This window comes from Brienomyrus brachyistius, chromosome 18 (assembly GCF_023856365.1).
Source record: "Brienomyrus brachyistius isolate T26 chromosome 18, BBRACH_0.4, whole genome shotgun sequence".
Lineage (NCBI taxonomy): Eukaryota > Metazoa > Chordata > Actinopteri > Osteoglossiformes > Mormyridae > Brienomyrus > Brienomyrus brachyistius.
In genome coordinates, this window is record NC_064550.1 from 14,624,855 (window position 1) to 14,644,001 (window position 19,147).

At 49.3% G+C, this 19,147-nt stretch overlaps 1 protein-coding gene across 12 annotated transcripts in view; it reads right to left on the reverse strand.

Annotated features, from left to right (window-relative positions):
• The window catches only part of tead3a (TEA domain family member 3 a), a 45,521-nt gene that overhangs the window by 22,155 nt on the left and 4,219 nt on the right, over window positions 1-19,147 (reverse strand). For 11 of the 12 annotated variants that reach the window (XM_048983560.1, XM_048983562.1, XM_048983559.1 and 8 more), the window contains one exon: window positions 8,546-8,796. In XM_048983560.1, the coding sequence (XP_048839517.1) occupies window positions 8,546-8,669 (124 nt within the window). In that variant the 5' untranslated portion in view covers window positions 8,670-8,796. Of the gene's footprint in view, window positions 1-8,545; window positions 8,797-15,474; window positions 15,602-19,147 lie in introns of those variants that run through there. The other variant, XM_048983561.1, reaches the window with a different exon arrangement.

Consider the following 19,147-nt stretch of genomic DNA (forward strand, 5'->3'; position numbering starts at 1 on the left):
CCGAAGAGAGCAGGCCTACTTAGTACGCCTCCTCAGTCCTTCCAGTTTGTTGCGTTTTAAATATATTAAATGAAACAAAACACAAGAATGTAAATTCCTTGATCCATGTGTCTCTCATAAATGCCTTCCCAACTATGGATTTGGATACTTTATGCTGATGTTTCATTCGTGAATATAAAAATTATACTATTTGAAACCAATATTCTGTTTGTCATTCCCATTCTAAATGAACAACAAAGATTTTAAAATATATATCTAGAAATAAAGTATGTTAAAACACGAGGAATTTAAAAATACAGGAACCTGAATGGTTGAACAAGGAAATGCAACTCTACAAACAAGTACTTAAGAACATGTACCACATCACTTCCCCAGATTTAAATCTTTGCACCAGCCCATCTCAGGTAGAGACAAATTTAGGTTCATGAAACCGTTCCAAGACTAGGATTACACAATGTGGATCAATCGTCGATGTGGAATGCCTGGGAAATTCAAATTTCGTCATTCTTGGGCAATTTTCATGCGATTTCAACGGAAGAAAAAATTAGAATAATTCAGGTCCGAGGCATTTCGGCGGGTCGGAATTTTTTATTTTTTTTAAGTGGCCTAATAGCCTCTAATGGTAATCTTTGCATTGGATACTTTTGGGAAACATCACTCTTTTGTATCCCAAAAAAGGTCACTTTTCACCAAATATGGTAGCAATGAGGACGAGACAATGGTAGCTAAATAGCTAGCTAAGCAAAATTAACATTTACTTCAGAAATGCACAATATTCGGTTAATATATCAGTATTTCTATCAGTATTCATTAAAAATCAAGATACCAGTATCAATGCAATGTGTCGGTCTTAGCTGATATTGCCAGTCAATATTTACACTTTATCAGTGTTCAAAATTAGCAGCATCACAGCTAAAGACACAACTATGAAAATAACTGAGATGACGGCATTGGACGAACAGCCATTTTCCATAGTGGAAGAAGAGGGATTTTATCGGCTCCTTCACCACAAGCGCAAACTTGAGTCATTATTAAAATCTGGTCCACAGATCGATTTTTAGCTTTTCACAGAATAAACACGAATGTGATGTCATTCCGCTAATCTGTGCCCAGGAGAAAGTGGCTGCGTTTTTTTTCCTCACTCTACAGTTTCCATGAGGAAAACGCACAACATATTTCTTTGGGACTAAACATCCATGATAGATGTCTTTCACAGACCAAGAAAATAAAAAACACCAAAGCAGATTAACGTGGCGAAATTATTAGTGTAGCCCTGACGCATGTTCTTGCTGGAATTTTTTTTCCAATTTTGTGTCAATAGGCATGAAAGCACTAGAGGATCCATTCATACAACAGATTACAGGCTGTTCTGAAATGTGTGCGCGTCTCTGACCGTCTGCCCGCGCCTATGACTGCGCGCGTCTCTGACCGTCTGCCCGCGTCTGCGTCTGTGTGCGTCAATGACTGTGTGCGCCCGCGTCTGTGTGCGTCAATGACTGTGTGCGTCTATGACTGTGTGCGCCCGCGTCTGTGTGCGTCTGTGCGCCCGCGTCTGTGTGCGTCTATGACTGTGTGCGTCTGTGTGCGTCTATGACTGTGTGCCCGCGTCTGTGCGCGTCTGCGACTGTGCGCGTCTATGACTGTGCGCGCCTGCGTCTGTGCGCGTCTATGACTGTGCGCGCCTGCGTCTGTGCGCGTCTATGACTGTGCGCGCCTGCGTCTGTGCGCGTCTATGACTGCGCGTGCCTGCGTCTGCGTGCGTCTATGACTGTGTGCGTCTATGACTGTGTGCGCCTGCGTCTGTGTGCGTATATGACTGTGTGCGTCTGTGTGCGCCTGCGTCTATGACTGTGTGCGCCTGCGTCTGTGCGCGTCTATGACGGTGCGCGTCTATGACTGCGCGCCCGCGTCTGTGTGCGTCAATGACTGTGTGCGCCCGCGTCTGTGTGCGTCAATGACTGTGTGCGTCTATGACTGTGTGCGCCCGCGTCTGTGTGCGTCTGTGCGCCCGCGTCTGTGTGCATCTATGACTGTGTGCGTCTGTGTGCGTCTATGACTGTGTGCCCGCGTCTGTGCGCGTCTGCGACTGTGCGCGTCTGCGACTGTGCGCGCCTGCGTCTGTGCGCGTCTATGACTGTGCGCGTCTATGACTGCGCGTGCCTGCGTCTGCGTGCGTCTATGACTGCGTGCGCCTGCGTCTGTGTGCGTATATGACTGTGTGCGTCTGTGTGCCCGCGACTGTGTGCGTCTATGACTGTGTGCGCCTGCGTCTGTGCGCGTCTATGACGGTGCGCGCCCGCGTCTGTGCGCGTCTATGACGGTGCGCGTCTATGACTGCGCGCCCGCGTCTGCGTGCGTCTATGACTGCGTGCCCGCGTCTGTGTGCCCGCGTCTGCGTGCGTCTATGACTGCGTGCCCGCGTCTGTGTGCCCGCGTCTGCGCGCGTCAATGTCTGTGTGCGTCTGCGCGCGTCTGCGACTGTGCCCGCGACTGCGCGCGTCTGCGACTGTGCCCGCGACTGCGCGCGTCTGCGACTGTGCCCGCGACTGCGCGCGTCTGCGACTGTGCCCGCGACTGCGCGCGCCTGCGACTGTGCCCGCGACTGCGCGCGCCTGCGACTGTGCCCGCGACTGCGCGCGCCTGCGACTGTGCCCGCGACTGCGCGCGCCTGCGACTGCGCGCGTCTATGACTGCGCGCGCCTGCGTCTGCGCGCGTCTATGACTGTGCGCGCCTGCGTCTGTGTGCGCCTGCGTCTGTGTGCCCGCGACTGTGCGCGTCTATGACTGTGCGCGCCTGCGTCTATGACTGTGCGCGCCCGCGTCTGTGCGCGTCTACGACTGTGCGCGTCTACGACTGTGTGCCCGCATGACTGTGTGCGCGCCAGCGTCTGTGTGCGCCCGCATGACTGTGCGCCCGCATGACTGTGCGCCCGCATGACTGTGCGCGTCTATGACTGTGCGCCCGCATGACTGTGCGCCCGCATGACTGTGCGCCCGCATGACTGTGCGCCCGCATGACTGTGCGCCCGCATGACTGTGCGCGTCTATGACTGTGCGCGCCTGCGTCTGTGCGCGTCTATGACTGTGCGCGCCTGCGTCTGTGCGCGTCTACGACTGTGCGCGTCTACGACTGTGCGCGTCTACGACTGTGCGCGTCTACGACTGTGTGCGCCCGCATGACTGTGCGCGCCTGCGTCTGTGTGTGCGCGTCTATGACTGTGTACCTGCGTCTGTGTGCGCGCCTGCGTCTGTGTGTGCGTCTATGACTGTGCGCGCTTGCGTCTGTGCGCGCTTGCGTCTGTGCGCGTCTATGACTGTGCGCCCGCGTCTGTGCGCGTCTATGACTGTGCGCCCGCGTCTGTGCGCGTCTATGACTGTGCGCCCGCGTCTGTGCGCGTCTATGACTGTGCGCCCGCGTCTGTGCGCGTCTATGACTGTGCGCCCGCGTCTGTGTGCGCCTCCGACTGTGTGCGCGTCTGTGTGTTTGTGTGTGTGTTTGTGCGCCTACGTGTGTTAATGTGTCTGCGCCTGTGTGCTTGTAGGAAAGAAGAAAAATTATCCAACCTTTTCAACATGAGCACATAGCTGTGTGTGTGTCTCTGTGTGTGTGTCTCTGTGTGTGTGGGTGGCTTGCGTGCTGCCGTGAGGCACGTTATCAACTGTGGAAGATCCTGTCTTCCGTGGGTCTGGCCCAACCCGGCAGCCTGCGCAGGTACAGTCATGTGCAGACATGTCCAGGAACCAAATGAGGAAAACAGCCTCAGTCAAAGTGCAGAGAACGTTTTTGTGTGCATGGCTTTCCAGATCACTCAGGGCGGACATGCAAGAAAGCCTCCACGACAGGATAGGAGCACGGTGCTTCTTAGCAGGAGGAGAAAAGGTCCGGCCCACAGAATAAGCAACGCGCTGCTTTGCGCCTGGAGTCAAAAACCATTCTGGGAATGTAGCGAGCCCAAAAAGTCCATCCAGTGCCTTTTGACCTTAACAGGAACATCACCAACAAACGTAACGTGAAGGTTAATCAGTGCAACCCTCTGGTCGTTAGGATAAACCACGGTGATCAGAGGCTCGGCCGCGACCCTGAAGCGTGACACGGAAGGAGCTGCCTCAGCGCAGTCCCCGAATGCCTGCCCTGCTTTCCAAGAAACATTCCCAGGAAGCACTTCCAAGCCGCGCTGCATTCTGGCTCCCCACTTCCCAGCATTGCACTCTTAGTGTGTTTTTCACGTTTATTGCGTAAATATAACAGGTCACCCAAAGGCTGGTGACATAGCGGTTATTGCACACTCCACTGGCCACCCTTAATATTTCCTTTCCGCACTTATAATAAGTACATTTAAGAAGGGAAGAGCGGACTCGATACCTGGGGGGGGGAGTGTGGTCACGCGGGTTAGGACACCATGTCTGTGATCGGAAGCTCGCCAGATGTTTTTTTTTCCCCTGAAGAAAAAAGTTTCTACTGAATAAATAAAATAACATTTGATGACACTGGGAAAAATGTGAATTTTTTTGTGTATATTAGTCAGGGTCAGAAGGTACATGCAAATCACTTTAAGAAATCACTGTGTAAGAATGCGAAAATGTAATCGTGTAAATCTTATGCAAACCCCTCTTGTAATACGAGGAGTGAGCATCTGTTTCATGATCCTTCATGTTGGGGGGGCTCAGAGCTCACAGTCGGACCAGGAACGACATGTCTGCAGTCTGCTGCGGGAACAACGGCAGCAATACGCTCCAAGAGGAAGAGGAACGCTCACCTAATGTTTGCCAGAACCCTCCGTTATTAGAAAGTACTTTTAAAAAGATTTGCATGAACTGATGACTGAAAATGGGATTTTGTGGTCACAGGCCCGGTTATGTCTGGAACAAACCAAACACTGCCTCCCCGTAGCAGGAAGCCCATCACAGTAATTAAACACAGTACTGGTAGTGTACTGGTCCGCTACATACAGACCCTCATGACGATGTGCAAAATGAGAACCTGAGATGTGATGTCATCAGACAGGCTGATCTCTGTTGAGATCCTGGGCCAAAATCTGAGAGGAGCACTTAATGCCCATAATCCTGCAAATGTCACCACGTTAGGAAAGGTCTACATGGATGAGGTCCACCTCGACCCTGTGGGAGGCCAGGGACGGGCCCGCAGGCCTGACGTCACCAATCAGCCTCCCCCCATAAGTTTTAAGGACACCCATTCATGCAGCAGCCATCGGCCGCATGACTTATGACTAAATACATCCATGCTAATATTGAAATTTACTCGTGTTCGGGGCAGAATAGGAAGCAAAGGTGCAGAAAATCAGGCTGCAGATACTCATTTCCCTATATCTAGAAATCATTATAGAAAACATTTTTGTTTTTTAACGTCCAGGGTTCCATCCTATTCGTGCCACTTCTCATTTAGCTAATGATTCTAAATCTACCGTTTTATACTCTAGTCGAGATCTTTAACTAGACCATTGCACTTTTAAGGGTTTGCCAGGACTTCCTTACGAATAACGGCGTTTATAACCAAGTGTTAATATGAATTAATACAGTCCAAGCATTACTGCCGCAGCGCTACGCTGACGATAGATAATGACACGCACATGCCAACACAAACGCACTCAATCTGCCACAGTAAATATGTCTGGAGGCCTTTCATTAGAGAAGGTTTCATCTGCCTTCCAGAGAACACGCTGCCGTGTAGGAGCCGACTCGTTTGATCCTCGACAGGTGTCCCTGTACAGATCGTCTCATGGTTATTATGGACGGTTTTCTGCCTTCTCACTGTTATAGGGACACTGGATGAATCTAACGATTTATGAGGGGTGGTTTACTCACAAAGAGCTAGAGGCTGTCTACTCGCACAACCATCCCATTCTGATGTGACCAAGACTTTTGAAGCACCATCACTCCCCCTGCCCAAGACCCTCCTCTCGGGTTCTGATGTTCTTGTGTCCAAAGTCCAGCCATGTTCCTGTTTGGCCCAGGACAGCTGGAAGGGGTTAAAGATCTTAGAAGGACGAATCTGGCAGGCCTTCTGCTTTTCCCGCTGTGCACATGTACCTCTCCATCAGCACACGGAAGATCTCCAGCCACCTCCATCCTAAGCATGCCTCCACCCACAACCAGAGGGAGCAGACGACCGTTACAAATGGGGGACTATGCAATGATCCCCCCCTCTCCCCCGTCCCAAGACCAGCTGACGCACATTAACGGCAACTGTGACCTGTGCTGAATAGAGGCTGTGGTCCACACAGACAGACACACACGCGCGCACACACACACTTGTGCTGGACTGCGGACACACCATCCATCCCACAAACCTGCTGTCCCTACTTTTCAAACTGCATGACACACAGTCACTCACTTGGTGACAAGACCAAACGCAACTCTGCTTCAGTGAGTCTGCGTTCGATCACATCACATGCCACACATGGTCTGTCTCTGCTGCCCCAGCACAGTTTTACATGTTACTATGCATGTCGCCAAGTACTTTCTTAGTCTTTGTCGTGTCGTCATAGTCCTGTGACTGTTCAGGCCGGGACCTGCTACTCCACGCACAGCTGCAGAATGAGGTCATACACACGTTTCAGCATTTTGCCATCCCTATATTTCAATTTTATTTGTTTATTTTTTTATACTTCTTGTTAAAGTTTATTTTCCCCGGGAAGTGTGCCCCGTCCAAAGCAGTTGGATACACGCGGTTATTAAAACAAGCGACGCGATTTCAGATCCACAAGCTGTGCACCACCAACGCAAGCAAACAACTGAATTTTCCAACTATGAATAAAACTCCGATCATCGCCGCTCGCGGAACTTTTCTTTGGGTTAAATCTCGGATACCCAACCCATGCGGTGACTGGTTCGGGTCCTCCAACCTGCCTTGTCGGGAAACGCGGCAAGCATGTGATTTGCACGGACCTCAATGACATCGCTTTCTGGATGCGACGTGAATAGAATTTGCACTAAAGCATCTCAGGCTGACTTCCAGCATGTGGCCCCGGTGCTTCATTAAGTTCGGCAGACTAATTAATCAGATCCTGTGGATGTTTCAGATTCGCCGCAACACGCATTCTCCCTGTTAAGAGAAGTCAGGATTGTCCAAAACCAGTAGAACCAGGAGACCATCGGACACACCGTCCAATCGTTGACTGCCAAAAACAAAGGGGTCACATCTGTACGGTGGCCCCAGGCGCCCACTGGTTGGGGCAGTTATACAAAGTTGCTCATGTTGCTTGCAGTTCTATGGGTTAATCTGTTTGCAGGTTTACCTGCAATTTGGATGGAGTGTCTCATAGACTGAAAAGTCAAACAGCTGTGTCTTGATTTGGACATGAATGAGGTGGAACTGGGCAGGCAGCTGCTAGTCCACAAGGTCAGGAGATACAGGGACACCACAGGGGAGCCAGTGCTGAAATAAACACACCGTTTCCCCCCCCCTGCCTGCAACCCCACCAATACTGTTTATGACAATGCCTCCCTGACATCAACCTCACCTTCTGTCTCATTTTATCTGGCTAAATTACCGTGACTCAGTGACACACGCGGAGGTGGGACATTGAGGGGGGGCGGGGGGCATGGTGGACTCCAAAAGGGGATAGTCACCCGGGGGAGGTCCCCACTAGGGCAGCACTTCCACAAAAGGAGAAAATGCCTGCCTGTTGAAACAAACCTTCCCCTTCTGTCAGCCTGGGGTTTGATTTCCTGTTACAGGGCTGCCCGCTAGCAGCAGGCCCGGGCCTGAGGCCTACAGGAATGCGTGTCCCTCACAAGCCAGGGGAAAAATGCCAGGAATGTGGGCCGCCCTCCAAGGCCTATTCTACAGGAGGAGAAAGGGTCAAAGCCCCACCCCTCAAGTGCGCGCACACACACTCACACGCTCACCGCCATCATAACATAAATATAGCTACTAAATTGCTACATGGCTACACTTACAGAAAGAACGAGTGACTGGCAAGGGAACTAGGAGGAACAGACACTGGGAGGAATGGGGGAGACTATCAGCAACCTATAGCAACATAGGTGTTGCTCAGTATTTCAGAATTAGTATTAGCTGAATTAACAAAGTAGTTTTTTCGGCTAAATTTCACCGGACGCCGTACAAGAGCTAATGACCCATCTGACAAAGCAGAGGACCATGTCAGTCTCTTGGGTAACATCAGCGGCGCAAAGCTGGCTCTCATTTGCGCCACGACGTTGCTATAGACCAATGTGACTCTGAAGACAAATCGCACTGCCAGGAACTTAGCAGAGATGAAAGATAGCCGCAGGCATAAACAAACAAAGCCATTAATGAACCATTATTGAAATCACAACCATCAACCAGCATGGTTTAATCCAAAGAGAAGGGCCTCAAACCTCAATAGTTACCCTAAAACAATACGATACAACTCTCTTGACGTACAACCAGCAAGTTGTACAATAGATTTGTTCAGTAATCTTTTTGGCCACAAACCCAAAGCCGTATCCCAACAGACCTTTGTGTACAGGCAGATAACAATAGCTGCCCTATCACCACCTAGTGGCAAAACACGCGTGTTCTTAAGCAAATGTCACTTACCGTACATCTTGCCCTCATCCGAGAGGATGATCTTCCTCCGGCCACAGGGGGGGTAGATGGCCAGGGCCTCCTGGAAGCTCTGCTCAATGTCGGGGCTCCACACGCCCTCAGCGTCCCCGTCCATGGCCTTGTCCAGGCCATCGGCCCCATCCTCTCGCCCCTCCTCCGGGCTGCCGTTAGCACTCCACTCGTTGGACGCAATCGTGGCGGCTCCCGCTTGGGCCCGCTTGCGAGCCCCACTCTGAGGACGACTGGGAAGAGTGGAAGAGCCATTAGCAAAATGCAGTTAAGTAGGGAGGACAGAGAGAGGTCTACTCACTGGCAACAAGTAGCTAAAAAGGACGGATGCATGGAGGACTAATCATTATCGACTCAAAGCCAAGTAGGAAGGTCTACCCATTAGCATCGAGACAAGCAGCTAAGTAGGAAGGATGGAGGGAGGCCTACCTGTTAGCACACAGAGTAGCTAAACAGGAAGAACGTACGTAGACCTACCCTTTAGCAGCGAGTGGCTAAGTAGAAAGGACAAAGGGAGGCTTCCTTTTAGCAATGAGAAGTAGGAAGGACGTAAAGAGGCCTAACTGGAGAGGCTAAATGATCAGGTAAGATGGGTAAGATGGCAGACCAGGTGAGATGCTATTAACACCATCGTGTTGCATGGCTGTGTGCTAGACAGCCATGACGCCAGAGATCTGGCAGCTGTACGATAAACCCCGTGGCAGGATAAACTGATCCTTTGAAACCAATCCTTAAGAGGCAAATGTAAGTCTACTTGGATGGGTGGATAGATTATCCGTTATTATAGGTGTGTAATTCCTTTAAGACACAAAAAAAAATTACAAATAACCGCTAAATCCCCCCCCCCCATCGTTGCCAGTTGAGTGTCACCACTTAGAATATGTGGGTTAATTCTGTCAATGACGATAGTATGCGCAACATAATCAAGGTGTCTGGATTTGAACCGCGCATCTTAAAGACTTCTGCAGGAGTCGGGTGGTAAGTGTGCAGCCCGCAGGGACTGGAGGAGCATAACCCAGCGCAGAAGCAAGATCCTGCCAGAACGAATAACACTTGCATGCAGCTGTCTAATATGAAATTCAGAAAATGTCAATTAGCAAAAAACGAAAATATCCAAATGTATTATTTTAACAAATTTAAGCGTCTCTGGAAAATCCGTTAGCGACTTAATAATCCAAAGACAAATGATTTCCTAATTATCGTTACGATTCCCACAAGCTGAATTCATACCACATGCACATTGCAGTAACAGGCACATTCCGCAGCTCCTCATTGCACTGCGGTCTCACCACTACAGAGAAGAGAGACACACATTTGATGGTATTGCAGAAAACCTCCCTTTGGTAGGCCATTGTTCCGAAGCTCCAAACCCCAACAGCACCCAAGGAAAGACAGTACAGTACTGCCACTTTCCAGCATACACTCTGCAGAGTAGGACATTACTTAAAAAAATAAACATACACCGAAAAACGTGTCAGGATGTGTCATAGAAAATTTCTTCTCGGCCATATAAATGACACACACTCATTATTGAGACGCATTTTTTATGGGGCGAAACTAAGGTCTGGTTCACACTGAAAATCTTCCCAGTGTTTGTTTGTTTATACCAACTAGAATAACAGCCTTTCTGTACTGTATTTTCTTACATAGATACTGTTTGTGTAATGTTAATTTCCTTTTCATAAAATATATATATATGTTATTTAAATAATTCCAAGCATTAACGGGGTCTAAACTGGGCATCATTGACCCTTAACATCCAAACCACCCTGCTCTTCGTAATTTGCATGTTACTGTATCTGTCCCCATCTGACCTATTGTCCTATACTCTGTTGTTTCTGATTCACCCACCACCCAACGTTTGTCCTCTTTGGGGGGAATAGGGGTGGCCCTATGCAATGCTCGTCTTACTTAAGGTCCAGACATAGAATCAGTGCTAGAGATCACTCAGAACAAAAAAAACAGGAAGTCAGTCATAACAGGCCCCTGTGAGAGTGACTGACACTGGATCATGCTATATTGTAATGGACTAGAGTATTAGTACTCAAGGACTATGTATTTAGTACTGTACTAGATTATTTGGACTTTGTATTTAGGATTGCGCTAGACTGTATTTACACTATATTTAGTATTGTGCTACAGTGTACTTTATGTATTTAGTATCTTGATAGACTATGCATTTAGTACTGAAAAGGGCTATATATTTAGACTGTGTGTTTTGCATTACACTACACAGTATTTATACTATGTAGTTAGTACTGTTCTAGAGCAGTACTGAAATGGGGTTAAGAAGCAGGGAGACCGTAGCCCACACCATGGCGCACTGCTTCAATGTCCTTATTCCTTATTCTAGTCACAGACTGCCTGCCCTAAGGCGGAGATGGACCGTGCGCGTGTTGGGCTGGGTGGTAAATCCGGATCCCAGGTGGGACCTAAAAGAGGATGCAGAGCAGCAGAGGGCCATGGGCACAGAGCCTGCCTGCCGCAGCGGGCCTGAGATTCCACACATGCCCTTATTAAGGCACGTAGTTTCCCACCTTAGCCTCTGGGAGCTCCCTCGCGTCTTTGCCCAAATAAGGACAGGAGAAGAGGGGAGTCACATGAAGGAGTGGGGGAGGGAGGGGGGGGGGGTCAGCAGACCGATTTAGGCATCTGCCTCAGCTGCGCGGGACCCTGTTTTTCACTGCGTGGAATGTTCTGGCATAGTCAGTGCTCCTTGTGCCGGAGGGGAGGAGGTCTCCGCATCGAACCCGGAACCTGGCGAGCGGCCCGGTCCCCTCGGTAATTCAAGGCCCGTCAGACCCGACCTGGCAGGCAGGGCCAGAGAAAGCAGCGGGGGGGGGGGGGGGGTGGTCAGCTGTCAGGCAGTGTTTAGGCATATAAATACATTGGGTAGGTGTCATAAACCACTGGGAAAATGTCTGGTCATGTCAGGCAGGAAAAGGCTTGCAGGTGTGGCGGCTTCCAGTTCACCGGACGCTCGGTTGGTGAAGCAGCCAAAAAACACTAACCACATGGACCCAACCGCCCTGCGACGCTGACTACAGCAAGCTGGCAGAAGACGGACAGGTGGATGGATGGGTGTCTCCTGACTTGTGTCAATTTTGTTCCTCTGAAATCACTGGGACTCGACCCCATACAAACCTGTCACACCCTTGCCATGCTAATCAAACCGGCAACCGGATGACATACGGGGCTGCTTTGATTTTAGCTTGAGGAGTTTCTTGAGTGCCCCGTTCGAATACCCTCTGCAGTGCGGGGGCGAAACAAGATGAAAGGCAGACAGAACAGGGTGTCCATTTGCGCTCCCCTCCCCCACATTATGCAGTACAGTCCAGCACGACTAAGGAAGCCATCCGCACTGCGCGATGATGGCTGAGCCGTCAAACCGGACAAGTCAGACTCAGACACTTTCATTTAAAGCTACTTAAACCTGAACAGACGAATATCTGACAGAATCACTTTTGATTACAGAACTTGGGCTTGAGCTAATAAGTTTCTGGATACCAGCCCATGGTCGGACCCCATACACCAGTGTTTCCCAACCCAGTCCTCGGGGGCCCCCAGACAGTCCACGTTTCTGCTGGGTGGGAACAAAAACATGGATCGTCTGGGGGTCCCCAAGGATTGGGCTGGGAAACTCCGCCTGCAAGTGGAAGTATTTCATTTTGACCTGAAGCCCCCTCGAGTTGCTGAGAGCACACTCGCTCGCTCGGAGACGGGGGGGGGCATCTAGCGAACAGCAATTGGGCACACGGCTGCAGCGCCGTTTGCCCCCTCCTGCGCAGGAGTCGGACCCGAGCAGCTGTTCGCGGCAGGAGTCCAGCGCAGCCTCACGGACGTCGGCATTGCCGCTCCACCATCCCGCTTGCAAAACCCAAATCTGGTTGGCGGGGGTCTGACTGCTGCAGCACGGATCCCACACGACAGCCACAGTCTCCACAAGCAGCCCCACACTCTCCACACAGACGCTAAGCCCCCTGACAAAGAGGAACAACAGGGTCTGTCACAGTACACAGCTGCTGCCGTGGCTCAAATTACAGGCCCACGGAGCGTCCAGAAGCAGCCTGGAGGACCTGGAAGGAGAAGCCACTTCGAACTCCGCAAGGGTCCTACTAATCTCAAAACTCAGAAGGTCCCAGGACACCCAACTCTGCAGCTTTCCATCAATCATGGAGACCTGGAAGCCCTCTGCGGGAGATCTGGAGATCTTCTGCAGGTCTACATTAATTATGGAGAACATCTACGCACTGGGAATTTTAATATGTGACCACAGGTGTCTTTACAGGAAGCAGCTTGAAGCACATTATGGCAACAGTAACAGACCACTGGAGGAAGCAAGCACCCCAGGGGAGAGCTGGAGGGGGGCTGGAGCTGGGGACACTGGGGCTACAGGCTGCATGAGAAAGGGGGGGGGGGGGTTGTTTCAAGCAACAATCCCATGCCATCCCCCCACCTTCACTACTCCAATCCCTGTGGCTCGCCTCCTCCAATGCCCCCCCACCCTTTCAAGTCAAGACCTGAAGAACCAGTCATGGAGACGGAGGAGGAAGGACAGGAAACACACCTCCTGAAGCTTGAAGGACCGGCCCCTTATCACCAGCTGAGAACTAACCCCCCACCCCACCCTGCGTGGCAAGACGATTAGGAAATCAACACCGCTCCTGCAGCAGTCAGTGCTGTCCTCTAAGGAAGGGAGCAGCGGCCTGTTTGCCCAGCTCTCTCCTGGTGGGGGGGGGGGGCGGGAATCTGTGCCCTCTAGAACCAACGGCTTGGCAGGATCCCTCCAGCATGACCCCCGCCCCAGACGCGGCCGCTGTACTGGACAGATTCTGCCCCGGCAATAACTTCCCCTGACTTCCGCTCTGGCGGCGAGCTCAGGAAACAATCAAAACACGAGAGCGAATGGGAGGAGAGCCAGCTGTGTGCAGAGAGCAAGGGAGCAGGGGGAAGAGGGGACAGAGAGAGAGAGAGCGGGAGGAGACAGGGAGGGGGGGAAGAGGAGACAAAAAGAGAGAGAGAAAGAACAGGGGGAGAGGGGACAGAGAGAGAGAGAGAGCGGGAGGAGACAGGGAGGGGGGGAAGAGGAGACAAAAAGAGAGAGAGAAAGAACAGGGGAAGAGGGGACAGAGAGAGAGAGAGAAAGAACAGGGGGAAGAGGGGACAGAGAGAGAGAGAGAAAGAACAGGGGGAGAGGGGACAGAGAGAGAGAGAGCGGGAGGAGACAGGGAGAGGGGGGAGAGGAGACAAAAAGAGAGAGAGAAAGAACAGGGGGAGAGGAGACAGTGAGAGAGAGCAGGAGGAGACAGAGGGGGAAGAGGAGACAGTGAGAGAGAGCAGGAGGAGACAGAGGGGGAAGAGGAGACAGTGAGAGAGAGCAGGAGGAGACAGAGGGGGAAGAGGAGAAAAGGAGTGAAGAGATGGGGAAGAGGAGAGAGAGATGAAAAGGGGTACAGACACATGCAGACAGGAAGGGGACACCCCCGCCATGGTGTAAAATACATATTGTAGGCAGCCCAGAAACCTACAGACACAAGAAATGGGCCTGCAGAAGAAGCTAGTTGCCATTTCATCCGACACTGCAACAGCTTCCATAACAAGTCTGCTTTAAAATGCCACGATCAGCCTTCTCAGATGATTAACGGCACTGGTTTGCCGACCTGCCGCAGTCACACATGAATTGGGTCCTGGCTCGGGTGCCGATGTTCTTTACTACGAGTGACCCTCCGTGCATGTGGTACAGATGGTTCAGCGCGAGGCTTTTACCCGACAGACTTCCAGCGCGCTGACTGACCCGCAGCACGGAGAATCCTCAACTAAAGCGCCAGTCGGCTTGAGAATCAGGGTGTCCGACTTCGCTCCAGTCATCAGTCTACGGGGAATGTCGCTCGCTGCTCCGTAACGCGCGGGTAACCTTCCGGCGTGAAAGCCAGACCCCGCAAAGACCCAACTGCCGAGGTCTGTGCAGTTAAAAAGAAATGCGATGGACAGATGGATGAACACAGGAAGAATAAAACGCAGACACCCGCTGACTCAGCAGTCTGAGCCGACATTTTCCAGGGCAGAAGCGGCTGCCTAACAGGGGACCAAAGCGATTCATACAGAGATCCGCACAATCCGGTCAGGATTCTCTCCAGAGTGGGGGGAAAAGTAACAGAACCCTTGAACATGACCCCCGGACACAAGCCCCCATTTGGCACGGAAAAATAGGACCAGCTCTCGCATCCAGGAAATCAATTAGGCATTGCATCATTAAACGGGGACCCAAAATGTGTTTTAATAGTTAAGACATAACACGCAGGCTACTGTCAGCCAATCCAACACTTAACTAGATGGTCTCTGTCTGGGTTCAGTAGAATGTGACCTAAAAGATCAGGAGGCTGTTTGTTTCAAAACCCCCATGCCCGCCTGTTGGTCCATCAATCACCCACCTGCCACAATGGGGGGTTGCTGACTGATAGGCTACAAAGGTTAACTTAAAGAGGGTGAGTGCCCTCAGTAAGAAATTACCCTTTTTTAAACCAAACGTGGTGCTGGTGCCAGTTTGGAACCAGTTCTGCGCTTTTCCACTGCCAACCAAACTGCCTGAATACTGGCTCCGGCCCAGGCCCCAGAGGATTGCCGGTCTGACTCTGCGGAGCCGTGATGCCGGTGGGTGGGGAGGTGCTGTAATCTTCAGCAGAGCCACACCACATGTGCTATTCCCCGCGTTTGATATTTTATTTGAAAATATGCCGTAAATAGAGTGGGAGAAAGCAAGCTACATTTGTAATATAGAGCAGTATTCGATACATTTTAAAAAAAGACTACTTAAACTACAAAAAAAAAAAAACTATCTACTGCCGGTTGGAAAAAATGTATTCATTGTAACCAGCCTCCAAGGTGCAACTGCAAAGCATTGCAAGACATACCCCGTCAAAAAGTATTATTTAACAAAATTAAAAAAATGTTGCATAGTCACCGCCGTCCTCTTAATCTCCATCTGTAATGTATGTTGTTAAACAGCGGACTTGCGGGCCGGTTCTTAGGTCTCGCCACGTTAGAACCACTAAATAACCAGCTCCCTGCCGGGAACGGCACCAGCACTGGCATGGCACTAGTGGAAAAGAGGTTAAAAAAATAAAATAAATAAAAAAATTCCCACCCACCCCAAAGCCCCCCCCCTCCCACCGGCAGTCGAAGGTATACGGCTATTTAAATGGGCACCACAGTACCGGCAGCATAAAACGAAACTTCAGGATCTGCCTCCGTTAGCAAAGACAAGATACATCAAAGAGTAAAAGCAAGCGGGGCAGAGTATTCATAATTACGACTCGTGAAGAACTGACGAGGTCGTAACAGTTAATTAGGGTTTCCCAAGTTTCCCAGAGATACACATACAGACTGCCCCTCCCCACCTACCCTGCACATGAACACCAGTTTCAGAGCCAGGCCGAGAAAATCCCATTTCAACAACCAGACCCATACCAAAAACCTATCCAAATAAATATAAATAGTAATACACAGGCACAGTAATACAGAGATTCATACAGTGTTTGTGCATAAATACTGTATTTAAGGCTTAACGGAGTATTGGGAAAAACGACTGGAGGTGCTTTTCTTTTTAATCAGACACAGTTGTACGGCATATTTCAGTCCCTTTCCCGAGGCTGTGGTTATTATAGCCTGCACGAGCTGAATGGTAATTATCTCACGATTTCTACAGCACTGATTCACAATTTCCTCACGAGCAGAAAAAGCAGATTCCTCACTCCACTGCATGTCACCCGAACTGTCAATGCCACAGTGGCTGACATGCAGCTGAGAGAGAGAATTCTGGTTTAACAGGGAGCTCATAAACAGCACTGTGAATAAAGTAATAAAATGACAATTATTGCAACAGCAATAACCGGTCTGAGATTATTTTATCTGCGGCAGAGGTAAGCTATGCCACAGTACTACAACAATAACATAATTAACGCAAATGATCATTTGCTCCAAGTATACAGTTTATGTATTAAAAGATGGCATGAAGACAGCCCTACCTGGCTGTATAGCGGTTTCCTTACAGCCGCAGTTGAAAGTTTTATGTGGCAATCATAGCATCTTAAAATGCTGGATAACTGCACTCTGGCTACATAAACCTCCAAATAAAATATTTAATTGTTACACCCTCCTGATGCATTTTGATTACAAGCACACTCCACAGCTTTCACTTCCTAAAGCGCAATACGCATTCCCTCAAACCGGACCAAAATGTAGTGCGATTGTAGTTTTATGCAAAATAAAGGAGTAACAATTTCGGAGAGAATCAGAAGAGTGGATTGTGACAGACTGATTATCTGCAAACCGCGCGACATCAGACATTGAAGGTCACTATACACCTTCACGATCCCTTCATGCGTGTTTGACAAGCGCTGTAAGAATCCAACACATAATCACTGAAGTCGAGGCTTTCGGTGAAACCTGTGATATCGGGGTCATATGTGAAAAGTCATTGAGAGCCGAATTTATTAGCAACCAAGAACTGATTGGTCGGTCACTTATCTTGAGAAGCGATCAGCTATAAATTCCGTTCTCAGTGACCTATCACGTTTCTCTAGCGCTTATAACCGGCCAATCGTTTCTCTCGCATCAGTTGCCTTCAAATAGAAAGAGTTGAGAAACTTTCCCTCTCATGCATACAGGGCTACAGATGGTGACGAAAATTGGCCACCAATACAACTAGACTTTTAGTTCATCACTAGTTCTTTTCATTCCAGTCGCCAGTGGCGACTGTCTCTCACAATCCAAGAATAAAATGAAAATTAAAAAAAGCAGGAAAAGTAGCAGCTTTTAATTATGTGCAGACATGGACTCTGGCAAAGGTGGGATGGACTTTTGTGAGATATTGCAATATTTTTCCATCACTAATAACTGGACCGTGTCCGTTTAAGGTACAAAACATAGAATTTATTTGTGGAATAATAAGTATAAACCTAAGTGATGCAGACGTGTCCAGTTAAATGAGCTTTTAGCATTAAACTATGGGGGACAATGCACACCGTGTAACTGTCAAATGTGTTTTTATATGTATTTATTAACACAATTCTGTGTCTATTCCTGTTGTGGCCATCCATGCATGGCATGTTTCCGTCTCATTTATTCTCGTTCTTATGTGCAAGACAACGCAGAAGACAACAGTATGCAGGTCAGACCACTCAGACAGGCGGGATTAATGGCAGCGTGAGGTAGACAAAATGCGTCATGTAAGCATTTTTCATTTTACCTTTGGCATGTGACGGAGATTACGGCTCCTATAAAAGCATTTGGCTCCTAAATATTTTGGGTTTAGGGGCCAATGGCACCCAAAGTTATGTTTTTTGTCTAGATCGATGTTTGTCTAGACACACATCGCAGAGCAGAACCAAAAAAACGCATCAATTGACAGCGTACCTCGAGAGTCCCGTACAAAACGCCCCGTTTCTGGCTTCAAAACAAAAACGGGAAATAGAACCATTAAGAAAACAGTAAAAATGGTAGATCAAGGTAGATCAAAGTCACTTCCTTTCAACAAATAAAGTTAAACAAACAAATAAAGTTAAACAAATAAAGTTAGCTTTTAGCCAGCTAATGAAAGTTGCCAGTTATTTTCCTCAAGTGAGGACAAAACATACATGTTTGCCCCACACAGCTAGGAAATCATTCACATAGCAAATCACACGGATATTTCCCGATTGTCTTTTTAACTTGTTCAAACAGCAGATCAATACATCGAGGAGGGTCACACGCTTTGAGGCGAGACTGAAGATACTTCAGGGTGGCTGGGCTTCGCTGCAGAGAGAGGCACTCTGTGGAGCCCGACTGATTTCTTCCAGATTCATTCGCATCATCCGACATCCACAGCAGGGACTGCCATAAAATTAAGGGATATTTTAATGAAACGTTCGGGAAGGACAGCCTGCAAACACCTCGCCTGCCAACACTCACATTTCACAAGGAGATCATCTTCATAACAGCTTGACCACAGGCTACCAAAGGCGCCGCCCCCCCACTGTAGGAGGGGGGGGGGTGACCCCAGGGCTCGTAAGAGTAATCACCTGCAGCTTGAGGTAATGGACCTGGGCCGAACTGAAAGGTTAAAAGATTCCCATGAGGCCTTGCTGCAGAGCCAATTGATAGGAAACTCGAATCCGTTCACTTTAATAAACAGAGCAGAACCTCTGCTGAGGATCGAAGGTTTATAAATAATCTCAGTTACTCCACCCATGTGCTGACAGCTCTTATGAAATCCACCAACAACAATCCCATCAAGCCATCTGGGGGGGGGGGGGGGGGGCTCAGTGCTTCGTAGTCACCTGTTATTTGTGAGATTTCAACCTACTTAAATCAGCGGACGATTCAAAACCCAAGTACAGTGACTCTGAAAACTTTTTGTACCCCCGCAATTAATTTATTGTTTACGAAAATGCCGATAATTTATGGAACTAAGACTTGTTTTAATCAGCAACATAATAAATCTATCTGGATAATGATGCAGATGAAGAATTACATTTATTACTAAAGTCAGCTAGGTACACGTATGCATTGTAATTGTTAATATTATCATTTAATGTCCCTGTATAA